Here is a 19,136-nt window from a genome sequence, read left to right as displayed (position 1 = left end):
CCTCCCGTCATTTATACGCAGTGTACTGCCTTTGGCTGCCCTGGTCCCGTGTTTGTTGTTCGCCTGTGCGTGTTTGTTAATCTCTTCTGTGCCAACATTCACCCGCCCACCCATCTGATTCCGCAGCGTACGGCGACGACGACGACGAGAGATTCATCTCGTGTCACCGCGTCTGCGAAAGATCCGGCATGTGTGTCATTCGAAAAGAATAATCGGGCCTCTGCTCCGATTGGAGGCCTGAATCGATTGATAACTTCGCCGGATAACGATCGCGCAAGTCTGGCTGACGTTAGACTTGCGCGGCACGCAAGGTCAATGTGCAGTTAACCCGTTGCAGAGAGCAGAAACGGGATTCGAAGTAGATGATGTAGGCTAACGAATTTATACCTTTTAAATGTCAGAGGTGGTCGAACGCAGTCGAAGGAAGAAGCCGGAGCTAAGAGAATGTAAAGATGTGATTTCGAATGTGTCTCGTTCGATGTATTTTTGGATGTTTATGTGTATCTTGTAAATTATATCGTGAGTTTTTATATACGTCCGGAAATGTGTAAAATATTTTTGAAAAAAATCTGTGTAAAAATGTTCAACAAAAAATTTCACAAAATTATATGAAAAAGGTAATATAGAGTAAGAACGTCTAATATAGCTGTAGCAGTTAATTTATCGCGATATGTAATTAATCATCCTGAATCAAATGATATAATTCTGTACGGATTAATTCTCTAATTGAGAATGTAATTTATCGTACAATAGATTCCGCGGGACGAACTGACGCGAGATTTTGCGGTCGCCGAATTCTTGGTCGTCCTTTGAATAATAATCCGACATCCAAGATAACCACTTCAAAGCATTCTCGAGCGTATCTCGGACATTTAGGTTGTGCATTCCCCTATTCAAGATTGCAGTAACTACTTTGCGTCATCAAATTTCTGGCTCGTTCACCTGCACACTTAGTCGACCTCACATCATCATCTACTATCTACTCTGTTCAAAGTATTGTCAAAGACCTCTGTGTTTTGCTGCTCACTCAGTCGTACAGAATTTCATTAAAAAAATAGATTACTAAATGTTATTGAGAATTCTAAGAAAATAATAAAAGATTAAGTAATCTAAATATATTTGTGTGGGATAATTCTTTAAAGTTTAAAAGAAAGATATATCTAATGTATACCATGTTATAAATACGATATAAAATGATGTGCTAGAATACTATTTTATTGCGTTTAAAATTAAATATATTGTTAAAATTTTTTAATTGATTTTAAAAGAGATTTAATGATTTATTCGATAATAGTTGATTCGATATAGCGAATATATTAAATATTAAAAATTTTAAACGTCTTCCACATTAAGTTTATCTCGAATGTATTATTTTTGTAGCATCGATATTTATGTTTAGCAAATTGGAAATATTTATTTTCCTCGTGCTTTATTTTTATCGAACCGTGTTATTAATTCCCTAATAACGCACATTAACCATTCAACGGTGAAATTTGTTTGCCACAAATGGAGAGTTACATCTTCAATAAGATCAACTTGCATTTGCGGGAGGTCGACAAAGGTCTCGAAACTTTTCATTTCGCTAATTTCGTGCGGCGTGTATATGTACGTGTGTACCGTGGCCGTTTGCTTTGACGTCATCGGCGAAGGACGAGGGTTACCAGCAAGGCAAAGGGTGCTCCGTCACGCCGGAGGTAAATTAGTAGCTCGAGTGTGCATCTTGGCGGAGCCCGGGCTTGACGTTAACGCGTTAACACCGTGACTGGTTGCGGCAGATTCTGCAGCAAAAGCTGCTGCGGTAGTCGTTGTCGTTGTCGACCGTTGCCAGCAGCAGCAGCAGCAGTAACAGCAGCAGCAGGGGGGAAGGACTCGACGAGAGGACACAAAGAGGAAGGGTTCGCGGGATGCCGAGCGCAAATGCCGTTCTTCAGCTTCTCGCTCTTGGCTGCCTCTCGTATAGCTCGTGGCTCGAGTGCGACTCGCGTCGATTTGTTTTTGCGTCAGCCACGACGAGTAAAGACTACGATATACGACAGGAGGAAAAGTCAGGAGGTGATAGGGACCGAGATGCGAGACATTCTGATGATGATCGCGAGGGAGCTTTTTTTTATCTCTCTTTATTGCACCGTTCTTATTCTGAATGTTTTTTTTTTTTTTTTTTTTAGCCGTTCAATGTATGTCGATCAGTTTCGAATAAAATCAGAACCGCCGCCGAACAAACAGGCCGTCACCCGTCGCGCAAAATATGAAAATACATTCACGCCGCAATTCTTGTGTCGCCGGGATAAGCCATGAATTATTAAACAGAAGCCATTCGAGGTTTTGCTCGGCTAGTTTCTTCGCAGCGTCGCTCTCTTATATAAACGCTCTCGAGTGTCGATATTTCTGAAAACGGCGTCACGTTGGCGGTCTAATGAGAACACGTGTCACGCTGTGACAGTGTCACGGCTGTCAGTGACGTGGGTGTTACGCGGCGCGAATCAGTCTCAAGATTAATGCGACAATGACATACGGCTCACAATACAGAAGTTTTGCGAGTGACGGAATCGAGATGCAGAAAGAGAGAGGGAAAGAGAAAAAAAAAAGAGTGAATGAGAGGGAGAGAAAGAGAAGGGACCGCACCTCACTCGGAAATAAATTTTCATCGAGCCCCGGGTAGAGAACTTTTCCAATAATAACAGAAATATAAATTACGAGGATGAGAGGGAGAGGAGAAACGCGGGCGAGCGCGATAACGAAGCGAGAAAGAGGAAATATATCGAGGCGCGTAACGAGAAACGAGAATACGATTGGATGAAACAAACAAAATGAACGAGATGCAGCCGCGGTTGCCCCGGTCTGGATGCGCCGAAACGGTGCAACGATTAGTATTGCACCAGCAGTGCAGCATCGCGGGATGTGTGTATGTGTGTGTGTGAGGAAGAGGGAGAGAGAGAGAGAGAGGGATAAATGGAACCAACATCTGAATGTGCCGAATATGCCGGCCCAGGAAAGCTTGTCGGGCGACGTATTTGCCGCCCTGGCATGAATGAAACGCACGAAGAGAGTCGACAATAAGAACGAATGGTTTCGCATACACATGGAGGATATTACATTAGTCGGCCTGACCCGGACCCTCTCGGCCGTTAAGTCCTGCATACCGAATGAACTTGTTGTTGGCGGCCGCGGTGATTTTCCCGAATCTAGAGATCGGCATTGTTCCACAATCGACAACGCGTTTGTTTTACGGCGAATGCTATCTCTTCTTGTTCTCGAATTGTTGGAGCGCGCGATACCGATTTAATATGCGCCGCATAAATACAATTATTTCTCCAATTTACGCGCGTGTGCGCGTTATCGATTATGCTAATTTTTATCTCGCCTGAAAATGATTATACGGAATGTAAAACGATACAATAAAACTCGTTCTCCGCGATTTTTTGTCTAGACGAAATTGATCAAAGAAATGATATTCTCTATGCAATTTTCGTTCTCGCGGTTTGTTTCTTCTTTTTCTAGTAATACGCTCGATAATAAATTTATGATAATATATGTAGGTACATGTATCCAATCAAAAATATGCTTTTCGATGAAGAGATTGCAGAGTACGCGCGATTAAAATACTAAACGAGCCTTCGTCAGTCATTCATCACTTGCGTAATCAGCGAAGAGAGAAGGTTCCGATAATCGGAACTTCTTCCTCACAGAAGGATATCTCTCCGATTCGCGAACACATCGCGCGCGACTTTATTTTTCGCCGGAAATTATCCACTTTCCTCTCTCGATTCACCTCCGTCGTTTCAAGAGACACATATGTGTATCGTATACTTATAGTCGCTGAAATAAATCAGCTGATGACGATCGTATCGCAGCGCGAGTCGCGTGAATGGATATTTAACTTTGTTTTTTTTTTCTCAAAATTATGGAGACCCGAGATGACTAATGTTCACTCTTTCCTCCTCTTTCTCTTCTCTCCTCGTCTTATCTTCAAACCTTGAAGTTAATTTCGCCGGATACTTTCTAGTCTATCCGACCCGGACATCTTTACGGCGCGATTCGCGTCGATTTACGCGTACCTGCCTAAGGACGAGGCTGCCTAAAGTGCGAGAGGGCTTTAGATAAGAACGCGCTGATCGATCCCGCAGGCAAAGATCCTCGAAAAAAAAATAGGGGAGTTATGGGGAAAAGTAAGAACGGAGGAGAAGCGGCGTACAATATTATCGCATGAATCGACCCTTTCAAATCGTTCTTGAACAACGGGTTCATTCTTATGGACGCTCAAAATTTCGTCTGTATATTTTTCGAAAGTTTACGAGCTCTGGTGTCGATCCGGGAATAAATCACGAGTCTCTCTATTAAGCCTTCGGGGGGAACCTTTAACTGAACTGGATATTACCATATCTTTTGATCTACGAGAGTCATTTTATGATTAATATAGTATAAATCTTTTCGGATTATAAGAAGCAACAAAAAATTGTAAAAAATCTAGAAAGTTGAAAAGAAGATTAAAATGAATATTAATATATAATAAAAATTTTAAAAATAAAATTAACAGTATTTATAAGTAATAGATCCAACTATATCGTCTTCATATTTTTTTCTTCTACGCGAAAATTCAAATTTACACTCTTCGCAGTTTAAGTTTACATTAACTTCATTTATATGCTAGAAATTTTTTCCCCAACGAAAGCTGATTACAAAATATCTCTGTAATAATCTTTGGCCTCATTTTAATCCAAGTTACAAGACGAAGTTCATGAAGCGAAATACATCATAAAATCTAGAGTAAGAATAAACGTAAATCCGGAATACGCTTTTTCTCTTAAAGCTGCAACCGAACCTTTAAACCTCGAAATTGTGACTTTAGACAGGTGCAATAAAATCCACCGGATATCGCTCTCTGATCGCCGAGGGGGATATCACGTTAAATTTCCACGAATCGAGGAAGAAAGAGACGGTAAAAGAAAAAGAGAGAGGAGCTTCCTTAGCCCTTCCTTTTAAAGGACTCGCCATGCCGTAATCTTTGACCGACGTATTCTTCAGTCACGTCGAAAACCGTCGAAAACCGAAAAAGAGCGCGTCTTATTCGCGTATATCTCTCTTTTGTTTTATTTTTTCCTCTCTCCTTTCCTTCTCGCCCCGGAGGCGGTAACTTCCCAGGATGGGACTTATCCGGCCCCGAAATCTCCGACGCGAAATTGCGAAAGCCGGACTCAAAGAGGCTGATGCGCGCAACCGAGAAAGAGAAGATCCTATCTTCTCGTTTCTGTCATGTTAGCGGCCGAAACGCAAAGAGCGGACAGACGGATGGACTGGATGGTCCCGACACCGAGATGCACCATTGCGAGTGCATCATGCACACGGCGTTTTCGTTGTTAAGCGCCATCGATCTCTTCGCTCTCTCGTCTGGATGAATGTACAACGGACCGCACGTTCCGGAAGATGTGCAAACTCATCCACGAGATGCACCGCAATCGCCGATTTTGATGAGGCTCGTGTGTAGATAAGAACCGGGTGAAGGACCGCTTTTTTTCGAGGAGAAAAAGAGCGAATTTGAAAGGGCAATTCTCTCGCAAACGTGATGAGAGTGCGCTTGCTTTTAGTCTGCGTGATGTATAATACTTTATAAGCCACCCCGAAGCTATAAACGAGCGAGATACTTTTGATGTTAAACTTTCGCGAATAGAGAAGGATTAAGCTCTCTATTAGACCGCGTAAATGAAGTTTCGAGAGAATCCGTTCTTCTTAAATCTTTCTCGCTCTTTCTCTCTCGGAAGAGAGAGAGAGAGAAAAAAAGTTCTAATTATAAAATATTCTTCAGTTCGTTCTAAACCACTTTTTCGACTTCCGAACCAAGTTTCCTTTACAAAAATCACTTTTACACGGCAACAAAAGTTTTTACGCGAACGAACTTTCGACTGCTTTCGGAGATTCGCGTTTGACTCGCGAGATTTCGTTTAGAGAGTGACTTCAGAAATTCTTATTGTTAGATAGATATATCGTATATTTTGCTTTTCTTAACGGCGCCAGGAAGGAACTGTCTCCATCAGCGTATATATATACAAACTCCGCTTTCCAGAATCCATACAAAGGACGAGTTTAAACTCCTTCTTTCTTTCCCGATGTATTTCTTTCACATCTGTTTTTTCGTCGCAATATCACATAGCTCCGAGAGATTCACGGTTACAGATACTCATGTTTTTCTTTATTGGAGTGGTTCGCGATATGTCGCAATATAGGATCAATAATACAAGTCTATACAGTAAAATAACACAATATTCACACAAATACTTTTAGCGGTGCATAAAAAGGTAGAGAATCTTTCTATCGAATAATAGAATTTTATAAAATGATAATATTGTTAATCAAACAATTAAATTGCATTTATTAATTGATAAATTGTGATCATTTCGATAATAATTTCACTCGATAAGGTTTCAAAACTTTTTAGAATCGTGCAGATGTAAGAAATTATCTCGATACGCAAAGATTTAGCATATATGCTATAAACAACGATTGTCAAACTACGATTGCATTCACGTTATATGATATTATATGATAGAAGATTTTGGAATTTTTACGACATCTTTGAAGCTTTTTTACGTCCGGATATCTACCTTCGCGCGAAAGAAACAAATGGCGACGATTACAAATAATCCGGTGCAACGGCTCTCGCTCGCATCGCATGACGTGTAATATCCGCTTCGATTCGCTTAAAAGTACCAACAGAAACGGAATTCACCGTGGACGCGCGTATCTTTTTACCTCGCTTTTCGTGCCTTTTATTTGTCAGCGCGTCGCGTATATATACCTTCGAGATTCCCGATGGTTTTGACATCCATCGCAGAACTCGCAATTTTTCCTCCCGGTTCGCATCTCCGGTACGCGATCTCCAACGCGGAACACACTATGCTCGTATCTCTTCGGTCGGGATAATCCGTTGAATAATATAATCGATCCTCGTCCTGTGTGTCTGACAAGGATACATATATCTCTTTCTTTCGCTCATTTGGGAATTTATATTAATGTCACCGGTATAATCCGTAATGCTCGCCAGGATCCGGATCCGACATCTTTTTCGCAGAATATCGCATACACACGCGCGATCATATATATCCGCGTAATTACAGAGCGTTTCCTGTCAGGTCACTAATGAGGAAGAGATTTGAAAGATTCATTAGGGACGACTTGGGGTAGACAGCGTGCAAAATTTAGTTTCAAGAAATTACTACCGTCATATCTGGATGCGGAAGAAGAATAAGTTTTTCTTGCTATCCGACGTTTAATTATCGAATTTAATAATAAATAGAAATCGAATGGATATCATAGTTGAGAACTGTCTGCTAGTATTTTCCTATTTTGTGTACTGTATTATTGAATCGAAAAGATAATTAAATTTAATCTCTCCGGATATATACGAAATGTCACAGAATTAGCTGTCGGAACTCAAGAGCTAGTCAAGATAAACTAATTTTTTTTATTGACAAATTTAAAAATGTACGAAAGTAACAATTCTCGGACTCTCCGCAGCAAATTGCTGCAAAATACTATAATGATAAAGTATGCGGATTAAAAGAAAAATTCGATGCAATTTCGAGCGTTTCAAGGAGGATATATCCAACATCCGAACGATGGGGATATCTCTCTTTCGAGCGTCTTTGGAACGCCGTCCTCTTGTCGGACACGTCGCCGTTCGTCTCTCCGGGAATTGCGGTTCCCGACGTTAATCTCGCTGGCAATTTTTCTGTTTCAAGGTGGAGCCGCCGATGGCTGTCCTGCGGACAGCGTGCCGAACGAGGAGGACGGCGGTTGCAAATGTGCGGACTGTCCATCCCGGAAGTGCCGGCCGGGTCAACGACCGGTGCCGGTGAGGGGCACGTTTTCCGGGACCCCCGGTAATTGCTGCCCGCGCTACAATTGCGTTCCCCCAGGTAATGGAATCCATAAACGCGTACCGCGAACGGGAAATGGTGTTTGCTGTGTGTGTAACGAATTGCCGCGCGTGGAAAATCCGGGTGGCCTGTTATGTAAAACCGAGAAAATGATATACGATGGTAATCGCGGTAATATCGCGCCTTTCCCTTCGGTTAAACCGCTCGAGAAGCGAATCAAATCGATAGCGTTGATCTTAGACAAGCGCTTTGGTAAGAGAGAACGCTCTCTTTATTAAGAATAAAATAATATAGCATGTATTCTTTCGCGTTATCTTACATATTCTTTATTTTATAAAATTAAATAAAATTCTACGCAAAACATTGGAGATATTAATTATTTTATAAAATATTAATTATAGATATTAATTATTTTATAAAATAATTAATATAGCAGTTAATGTTGGAAATAAAATATCTAACTTTTAAACGAATCGATAACGCCAGCTTACGATTTCGAATCGCCTCTCTCTCGGTTCTACAGATCATCATCACCGGATCGAATCGTCGTGTCCCGAGGACAGTGTTTTAACGGATGACGGTATCTGCAAATGCGTCCCAACGTGTCCACCGCCCAAATGCCGACCTGGTCAACGACCGATCCAAGTACGAGCAGCCAAACCCGAGACGCCCGGTAGCTGTTGCCCCCTTCTCGACTGCAGACCCTCAGGTAATTACGAAAGGTCGTAATCGAGGCTGTCTCTCCTATCAACGGTAGGAGAAATACGCCATATATCTGATCGATATCCCGTGAATCTTGCTTTCCCTCTCTCCCTCCCTCCTGGCCTCTCTCTTTTAGATGCTCCAATTGCAATCTAACGAGGCAAGCTCGTTTGTCGGTCTTGTAGCTTCGATGTACTTCAGATATCAGCGCGAAGAACTTCCCACTCGATCGTAATCAACGCGTTTCCCACGACGTTTTATTATCGAGAGAAAGAGAGAATGAGTGAGAGAGAGAAAACAGCCGCATATATGTGTGTTAAATATGTGATGACAATAATGAGATCTTGAAAGAGCAAAGAGCTTTGCGATGAAGGAAATTATTCTCGTCGTTTGAAATATACACATATCCGTGGATTTCTTTGTTAGTTTTCACCAAGTTCAGTTATCGCGAGGAAAAATAATTCTACTCTTCTCGATTTCAATCCATTTCTCAATTATAAACGTTGTCTATGACAAGGAAGAACTGTTTTAAATACCGATGCGGTTACTAGTGTTTTCTAAATTTTGTTCTAAAATCCGGCTTTATAAATGCTAGTCGCGCAGATTGTAAGCAGAGATAATGCTCAGATGCGATGTATTTCAACCGAGCGGCGGTTTTTAAGTTACGACATTTAAAGTTATACCACCGACCCGCCCTCGCTGCAAGAACTTTCGATCTACCTGTTGAATTTTAATGAAGTCATTCTTATCTCGCGAAATCGCGAGCGAGCGAGCGCTCTCTCTCATACATACACATATACACACATAGTTGAAATTTAATAGTACTCTCCGCGTGTTTGTTTGAAAATTTAATAACATTTCCATCACTATGAAGATCTACAAATCATTACACTAGAAATACATATTATCACTACTTCCGAGTCTTTTAATAATAGCTGTATATTGTAATCCGTCATTTTCGCGCTTAAAAGTGATCTGGAATACAACTCTTTTCTTTAATTTACTAAAAGCCAACAGCTTCTACGAATGATTAGACTATCTAATCATTCGTAGAATGCGTTAAAATGTATATAAAATAATGAAAATACACGTTCAAAAGGTATATCAATACATTTCGATCGATTATAGATCGCTTTCAGCCTATTAGATTCCCGGCAATTAATATTGTTTATGTCATACGGTAAATTCACTTTGGTTCTGTGTCGCGCAGAACAGTGTTTAAACAGCTATACGACAATTAAACAGCGTTCTACCTTGTTAACAATATTCATTAGCCCACAGTCCGCATTATCGGTCGCGCGTACACGGTTGATGCGTCGTTTAATTAATACGTTTTCGTTGAAAAGTACACGCGACGATAAATATTGATGTAAACCCTGATACCACACAGCGATAAATAGCGATACAACCGATTTAAATTATATAGACTTCTCTCTCTCTCTCTCTCTCTCTCTCTCTCTCTCTCTCTCTCTCTCTCTCTCTCTCTCTCTCTTATTCTCTGTTCGGTTTTCGTTGCAAAAGTATATTTTATTAATGTTAATTACAAAAATAATTATTTCCCGATCGAGATTTGTATTCTAAGCGAAGCTTGTTGACGGTATTTGCAATTGATTCGCTTGCGAGCGAATTTATTTGCATCTATGTATGTACGTGATTATTTTTCTCGTTTGATCTTGAATCCAGAATATTAATTCAAGCGGGTAATTTTTTAATTTTCAACTTGTTTCTCACATCTCGTAGACCTTACGATTCTTCATTTAACGCGCCTTTGTTTCTCCGATCCTTTGTCGAACCTTCATTCTCTCTCTCTTTTTCTCTATAATACTGAGAGATATTATGCCCTTTTAATATTTTCTATCCAAAGCGCTTTTATTATTGCTCCCAATTTGAACCGTCGATATCGTCTCCTCGCCGCAATATGGGGCAACAAAGAATAATGAAACATCCCGAATAACGAAAACGGAATAAAATGAAAAGCCTCGAGCGCATAAAGAGAAGGATGCACTACTCTCTTTTTCTTGCAAAAGAATTTAACTTTTTCCAACGTACAGTAGGCTCTGTATGTGAAATGGCGGGAAAACGTATTACATATACGTACGTGAGGGACAGCAGCCGGCTGGTAGCCAACGCGTATATATTGGATGAAAAAAATTCGTTCGAATTTTTTCCCTTTCAACGCAAGAACGTATGCTACATACATATACATACGTGTGTAGCGACAAGGAAATAATGGGAGCTATGAACGCTACGTACGCGTTAGCGGTTCGGGTCTCGAAAATTGTTTTTGCCGCCGCGTTACCGTGCGGCCGATTTTTCACGGGAATGAATGTGCCACTTTAAAAGTTCGGGAAGCGTTATGAATGAACACTCGTAAATGAGACGGCCGGGGATAGATGTATATATTCGCGCACGTCCGCGTCCGACCGCCTGACCCACATGTTTTTTTTTCATGCTGGATGCGAAAAGCGCGTCCGCGTTAAAATCGACGCCTCGAAAGGCAGATACGTAATAATATCTTTATACAGGATGTTAAAAAAAAGGGTTACATATTTTCAGAGCAGAATATTGATCGAAATAAGAAAAAAAGGTCTAATGAACGTGAGTCCTACAATTAATATCTTCATCAAAGGCTATCTTTCTATTTGAACTTGTCCTTTTTTTATTGATCGTATCACCTTTATATTAATATTAATGTAAAGATTTATGATATTAATTGTAGGACCCATGTTCATTAGACTTTTTATCTTATTTTGATCAATACTACATGCTCTCAAAATATGTAACCCTTTTTTTCAACACCTGGTATAGAGCTTTGACATACTTTGACGGTGACACACACGTGAGTAAAAAAAAAAATCAGAAAGCCGAAACATTCGCAAAATTTTAATCAAGCTCTCGATGTGTGAAATACATATTTAAATTTCAACGAGCTAGAAAGAGCTGAGAAAAATTAATTTTCATCGATCTGTTCATTCTTAATTCGTTTCCGCGGAGCATCGTTGAATCGCGAAAAAAGCAAATCAAATTTTAAGTTGCAAAAAGAGAACAACATGATACACGCGCACCCCATTTCTGAGGCGACGACAAGTTTATTTCATCAACGCCAACGGCGACGGCGATTTGAAGAAAGACTGACAGTACGTCTAGCGCAGTACGTCTCATGCAGAAAAGATCAGCGCTTCAAGGGTTTACTATCCGTGGAGTGCACTTGGGCATGTAAATTTCACGTACAAGTAGTTGCTTGTATTATAAAACGAAGAAGAGAGAGAGGGGGAGAGGCAGGAAGAGAAGCGCATAAATAAAAGCGCTCTAAGCGATGCTCGCGTGAAAATAGCGAAATCGTTAACGAGGGGGGAGCTTAATTGCGTGTGGTTTTGCATCAAAAACGCTCGACAGTTTTAATGACAGCGATACGATCCCACTATAGTCGTTCGTTTAACGAAATAATGTCGCGGATAATCAGATTTCCGCGATACCAGAGAAAGAGGCCTAAGACAACTTTGTGTATATATATGTGTGTGTGTGTGTGTGTGTGTGTGTGTGTGTGTGTGTGTGTGTGTCAAGGGGAACTATGAATATTAAGCGAGATTGCAAATCTTTATGAGATTCTGCAATTTCCGTCGCTTTGATGATTACCGAGCGCTTGTCGCTGTTGGAAAATTGGTGAATAATGACTTGATCGTCGAAGAGAAGCATCGTAAACGCGCGCTCTCGTAATCTCGTATGCATAATTAACGGCTGTCCGGCTAATAACGCGACTCATCGTCGTCGTCGTCGAGCGAAAATCGTCCGGCAAGATGAAAGACTCGTTAAAAAAACGTGATTGCACTTTTGTGTCCGAGGCTGCTATTTTTCTCGACGGGACAAGGCGAGGTCGCGTCTGACTAAGAGGTGCACTCAACGTCGAAAAATCCGTCGTAACAATTTTTATGCAAGAGTTTGCAAACTCCGGAAACATTGAGGTACTCGTTCTCCCTCTTCTTCTCTTCCTCTCGACCCAAGTTTTCCTCCTTCGCTCGCGAAACTACCATATTTGGATTAGTGACGCTTCCCGGCAGCGAGATGCCGTGTGATTTATTTATAAACCGCCTTCGAAAAATATTTTCCATAACTTTTTAGCGTAAATCAAAAAAATCTCCGAGGAGAGAAATAATCGAGAATGTAACATTGAATATAGAGTGCGGTCAAAAAATCTCTTCAAATGTTTCTATAATTTACTATCTGAATGATAACGATTCTTCAACATATTTACTGCTGCAGTAATGGATTCACTACATTTTTTGTTCTTATTTAAAAAATAATAAACTCGATTATATGTACCATTAATTATTTTCTACAGCGTATGGATTCCAATTATTAACGTCTTTAATTTCTATCTATAACTTCCGTTTTCATCGGTTCTCTTAGATCCGATCTCCTGGGTGAAACCCGAGGAGAAGCCGCAGAACTGTATTCACGAGGGCGTATCGAGGAGACTCGGCGAGGAATGGAAGCAGAACGACTGCATCACTTGCGTCTGTAACGAGGACGGAACCGCGTCCTGTCAAACCACCATGTGCAAGTCCTGCGAGAACGCGATACCGCCCGATCCTGGCGAATGCTGTCCTCACTGTCCACCGCCGACGAACAGCACCGACTTCGATCACGATTCTGACAGCGAATCTTGCGAAACGTTGGATGATTGCAAGATGAAGTGCTTTCACGGTTTCCGCACGGATAAAAATAACTGTCCGATTTGCGAGTGCGCCGACGATTTGGTAAGAATGTCAAAACAATCGCGGATACCTTTCAACGGATTCACAAATAGGCTGAGCCATTTGGGTTTTTATTTATTGTTAAATGTTACGAAAAATTGCGCTGCAAAACAATTACTGTTCTAATCAATATTTTTATTCGATTTTTGAAAATAAGTTTCGTCTTCGAATTAATAGCTATATTATTTCGTGTATTTTTTTTGTATGTAGATATTATATATAACGTCTAATGTAGCAAATACGATTAGTGAGCGCACAAGATAGAACACAATACAATGAATAAAAGCTGCTCCGCGCCGATTGACGTTTATCTACGATAACAATGCAATTTCTCGTAATGTCTCCTCGTCCACCGCGAAACGTTTGCTATCGCAATCCTAGTGCAACCCGTCTTGGCAACATCATGCGGATTTCCAACCGTGACCCGGATAAGGGAGGAGACACAGTTTCTCTTATCTTCTCGAAACGTAGCCGCGCAGCTGGTATAAGATTTCTTCTCGCAACTATCGCGCAGAGCGAAATTCGCGGATAAGAGAAATTCCAGCGGTCTCCTCTCTCACCGCGTTCTACCGTGCGCGTTTTATCTATCTCGCGACGAGCTGACGACTCCCGTCTTCTCTCTTCTCAGGAGGTCGACCTCGTGCCGGATGCGCTACCGGAAGATTACAAAGTTTGTCCGGAACTGCCGCACTGTGGACTGAACTGCGACCTCGTCAAGGACGAGGACGGTTGCACGATGTGCGCCTGTCAGACGCCACCGCGTTATTATCCACCGCCGAACGACACCGCCCCGGACGCGTCTAACGACAAGAAGATCTGTCCCGAGGTCAAATGCGATCTTCATTGCGAACGCGGCCTCGTCATGGACGAGAACGACTGCACCTTCTGCGAATGCAAGCCGTCCACTACCGGCTGCCCGCCGCTTTTCGGATGCAGGAAGAGATGCAGCTTCGGTTACAAAACGAATAAACGCGGCTGTCCCGTAAGTGTAAAGCTCATATAACGCCCTATTATTACGCGGCTGTTTCACTGAATAACCGACAATCTCTTTGCAGATATGCCGCTGTCGAGCTTCGTGCATGGACCATTTAAACGAGACGCATCCGGAGGGATCGACTTGGCACCCGAACAGCTGTACCACGTGTACTTGCGAGGCCGGCGGACGGCTTAATTGTAAAGAAACCATCTGCTCGGTGGCCTGCAGTAATCCGCTGCCACCGAAACCGGGCACTTGTTGTCCCGTGTGCCCGATCACGGTAAATTTTATATCATTGATTCCTTTCACGCTGCCAATATAACGATATCGAATATGCATTAACATTTTAAATAAATTAAATAAATTATTGTTCAACTATTTTTAAGATATTTTTGCAACACGAAATCTTTAAAGGTCGATTGTACTTATTAGATAGTAGCCAATTAAAGAGAGCGATCTCTAAAAATATTTGTTTCAGACGATCAAGAAAAACGACACGATTAACCAGATCACCAGCCGAGGTTGGGGCATAGTGCCGATTACGTTAATCGTCGTACTCTCGTTAAAGTGTTTATTACTGATCATCCACATCGTGCGCAACCGATTCCGCGGCCGTCTGTCACCCTCGGAAGCCTCGTATGCGTCGTATCCGCCGCAATATTACAAGTGTGTGCCCGCCTATGATACCCCGGTGCATCGAAACGAGAAGATCGTACCTTTGTAAAAGACTGTCGTTGATCCCCAAAGAGAGCGTGCGATTATCGGCGAACACAATTTTGCGATTACACGCAAATACAAACGATTCGCTAACTGTTTTATATACGCGATCGTCGACAAGAGCCGGCGACTCGAAACTTATGATCGTGATATTAACTCTTAAATAATGAATCTTTTATTTGTAAATTACAGTTCATTGTGTATAGACAAAGAAATGCGGCAAAGTATCCTAGAAAATCCTTCAAAAATCTTTTTAAAATTATACAAACTCTATCGAGTCAGAATTTTGTCAAGTCTGAGATGTATACTAATTACTTCCATCTACATTGATGAATGGAAAAGATGCCTTTAAGAGTTAATAGCAACGGATGATTTACAACTCGTCGATAGTTTATTACTAGACATAAATCTGCTGTTAACATCACGCTAATTCAAGGATGAAGCGAATATCGGAGAAGAATCAAATATCGCGCACGAAGTACTGCATAACTCTCTCTCTTTGGGTCCGGTTGAAAATACTTTATGTAGATTCAGTATTATCTGTAAACGATAGTGAGTGTGTGTTGCGAACTTCAAAAGAGAGAAGAAGAAAGAAGGAGATGAGAGAGAACCAAATTCATAAAATGTATTTGCCGAACCCTCTTGAATCCCTTGACTTCATATGACACGCATCGTGTAACTTGTAAATTATAATTAAAAACTGTAGCGTAATTACGGTTAATTAATATAGGTATAAATGTATTAATGTTAATCCATCGTAGAGGACACTCTAACTTAAATAAAAAAAAATCGTAAAAGAGACAGGTCTTCACCGTAGTATTAGTTCCCTTGATCTCTGGACCACCATTATTATCTCGTGTTGTATTAACGAATGTTTATATGAAATATAAAAAGTATTCGTTTCTCTTTTTTTATATATATATATGCAGATATTCAAATTTGTAGCGATCCGAAGCGATTGTCTTTTACGAGATAAAAATTTTTCTATTATTTTTTTATTTCTTATATTATAAAAATTTAAATTATTAAATTTGTTTGTTTACTCTACAATAATTTTTATCATTTTGTTTTTCATATATATTTTTTCTGTATTAATTTTATTATAATTAAGACTTATTTAAACCACCCTGTGGCGGTTGATTTGTGAGAACAAGTTTATAGACTTAATCGTAGATTAGCTGTTAACAACTGTGTTATTAGACTGTTCCTATATGTTCTACCTTTTATTATTGATATAAAGTTTCTCGTAAAATAAAATTAAGTAAAAAAATTAAGTCTCCCTTTTATTACTAATATAAGTCTCTTGCGTGCTCGCTCGCTGCGAGTACAACAACGTGTAATATTTATATCTAACGAAAAATTCCTAATTGCGAATCTTATATGCGCGGAATGAAGCCGTCGCACCTTGCAAAGGGATGAAGGAGGTACATGTACATATACCGTAAAAAAGTTTAGATTTAAGATGAAACCGAAGCGACGCTGAAGCTGAAAGCTCTCGTTTCCTTCCGAAATTCTGTCGCGGTACGATCGACTTTAAGATTTCCGCTCGATGCGACGCGAGCGGCAGATACTACTCCGGTGCGCGGATCACGATAGCGTTACATAATACACGATTACGTTCTGTAACTTCTCGGTTGCTTGTACATACACGCCCGGAAGTTCGTTTCTCCGGCTTGCGAATTCTCGGGTGGCAAACCTGAATTATTTTCAGATGCTAACTAACAGCGCACGCTTAGATAGACCCATCTCCTCTTGTTCGTACATATTTCACGTTGCGGTGGAGCATGCGGCAACAACTCGTCAGTGATAATATAACGTAGTACACACAACGTGAGCTTGCGAGATGCGGAGATAAGAATGAATAACGCGAAATGAAGTTGCGAGAGACGAGACCGGATGAAAATCGGCGAAACCAAATGAAGGGGATCCCTCATTGACGAGGATAAAATGGGAGAAATGTAAATGCGATTTGAAATTCGAAAATTACGTACAAAATTGAACTAGAGAATGTAACGATGCAGCGGCCGATTTCTCGCCACCGCCAATGAACCAGACATATCCATGTGCTTATACGAACGCACGTATGTAGCTCGCGTCTTCTCTTCCTTCCTAATTAAAACACATACATATATTTTTTCAATGTGCCTCGTCTTATATATCTCGTATGTATAATCGTATAGCCTATATACATTAGATTTATTTATACGTACACGTACGTAATCGTGCAAACAACCCGTGCGCACACACCATACGTTTTACTGTCTATAAACCGCAGGCTGTATTTCCGCACGTGTGTGTATGTACTTCGGAGACAATATGTACGTAGTATACTGACGAGATAGAGAGAGACCCGGATAGCGTATATATATGTATCTATAAGGATGATTACTTTTCTTGTTGTATTGTATGCAGTATGTACGTCGGCAGTAACAATAACAATTAATGATAACAATAGTGTAATAATATAATTTAGCACGTAACGCGGTTTTTGACGATGAATCCAATTCATAACGGACAGTATATACATATACAATAAAATTTGTGATAGACGATAATTGGACATTTGTCTGCGCGTTTTGCAAAAAGAATTTGTAATTTTTCCGAAAAATTTTGTAGTATATAAATGCCTACAAGATTTGTGATCTATTGTTATGACGCCGCAATCATTATTTTATTTATATTCCTGACTTTCTGTTTCAACTGTTATTCTCAACTGTTACTTCTGTTATTCTGCAGTAAAAGATATGATTTAAATTACAACTGTGTTGAGAAAAAAGGATTAGAAAGATTAAATGTGGTCTGCTTTTTCATCGGGCTCGTCTACAAAAAGGCAAATCGCATTTGCGACGAGAATTTAAGAGGAACGCAAATATCACATTGTGACATTAATCGCGCGAATCTATTGATATAAAATCTTCTTAAAATTGAAATAAAATTGCAATCGTAAAATTTATATAACTGAGACAAAAATAAAATATATTAATTCGCATCCCATAAAAAAAGTTGAAATATGTCATATTTATAGAAAATTTGTAACTAAGACATCACACACGGTATATACGATGGGAACATATTTTATATCCCGCGCTAGATATCCAATTATTCACATCGCAAGAAAACAGAGCCTAATATGTAGGGTGTCCCGAAAAAGATGTACAGAATAGTTTTAGATGCAGATATATTTTGTATTATTTTAGAGACAATATATACGATATTCCAAAACTATTATACTTATATTTTTATTTTATTATATTTTATTTTATATTTTACTTTTTTTATATTTACACTTTTAATTAAGTATTTGAAATGATTGACACGATCAAATTTTAAGAGTATTTCTTGCTACAGAATCCATTGAGAATATTTTTTTCAGAGATTTAATTTTTTAATTATAAAGAAGAGTTTTGAAAAAAAATAAAATCATGTGTACACTATTCGTGTACACTTTTTCGTAGTTATCTATATACGTATAGGAGGACACCAGGATGATTATCGAGATACAATAGAAAGTAGAGAAAAGAGATTAACAGTTTTTGGAATCGAATCGGTTTTTGTGAATGCAGTTACGAACAAATCGAGTAGTATATTGTACTTGTGCGCTCTTTGTACAAAATCCCTGTAACGTGATCATATCAATGTATAACTTAGATTTATCTATAACATATGCGTATATTATACAACTATACATACTGGATGCGCAATGTTGTGAAATAGCTCTTGTATGTTAAATAAACCGAGATTATAAATAAAATTGTTAATATGTGAACAGACTACTTGTATTATTGCCTCATTACATATGTTAAATTTTACCCAATTTTTATATATCTTTACTTCAATATTCTCCATTGAGTTACGACACTTTATTTATTCCACAGATTAATACTTTTTTTTAATGTACTTAAAAGTCTACTGCATTACAGTAATTCCTTCTTTTCTATTTGTTTTTCTTTTCAGAATATATATATCAAGAAGAATATCTGCAGGAGTCAAACAAAGAGACTTTCTTAACTCTCTTTTCAGAATTGCGCTCTAGTTAATTACTGGTGATATTCTACATATACAGATAATGTTATAGATGCATACATGTAATACACTCACCGATACGATGTGCAGCAG

The 19,136-nt window shown here is 39.7% G+C and overlaps 1 protein-coding gene across 5 annotated transcripts in view; it reads left to right on the top strand.

Annotated features, from left to right (window-relative positions):
* Positions 1-16,968, top strand: part of Cmpy (crimpy) — a 258,654-nt gene extending 241,686 nt beyond the window's left edge. For 4 of the 5 annotated variants that reach the window (XM_083050109.1, XM_083050108.1, XM_083050110.1 and 1 more), the window contains 6 exons: positions 7,734-7,910; positions 8,395-8,580; positions 12,981-13,330; positions 13,956-14,309; positions 14,383-14,583; positions 14,782-16,968. In XM_083050109.1, the coding sequence (XP_082906235.1) occupies positions 7,734-7,910; positions 8,395-8,580; positions 12,981-13,330; positions 13,956-14,309; positions 14,383-14,583; positions 14,782-15,027 (1,514 nt within the window). In that variant the 3' untranslated portion in view covers positions 15,028-16,968. The remainder of the gene's footprint in view (positions 1-7,733; positions 7,911-8,394; positions 8,581-12,980; positions 13,331-13,955; positions 14,310-14,382; positions 14,584-14,781) is intronic. The other variant, XM_083050111.1, reaches the window with a different exon arrangement.
* Positions 16,969-19,136: the final 2,168 nt, after the last annotated feature.

This window comes from Prenolepis imparis, unplaced genomic scaffold (assembly GCF_030444845.1).
Source record: "Prenolepis imparis isolate NDT839.2.m4 unplaced genomic scaffold, iyPreImpa1.0 SCAF_11, whole genome shotgun sequence".
Classification (NCBI taxonomy): Eukaryota; Metazoa; Arthropoda; class Insecta; order Hymenoptera; family Formicidae; genus Prenolepis; species Prenolepis imparis.
The sequence above is the reverse complement of the archived record's forward strand: the minus strand, read 5'-3'. Positions and strand labels throughout refer to the sequence as shown.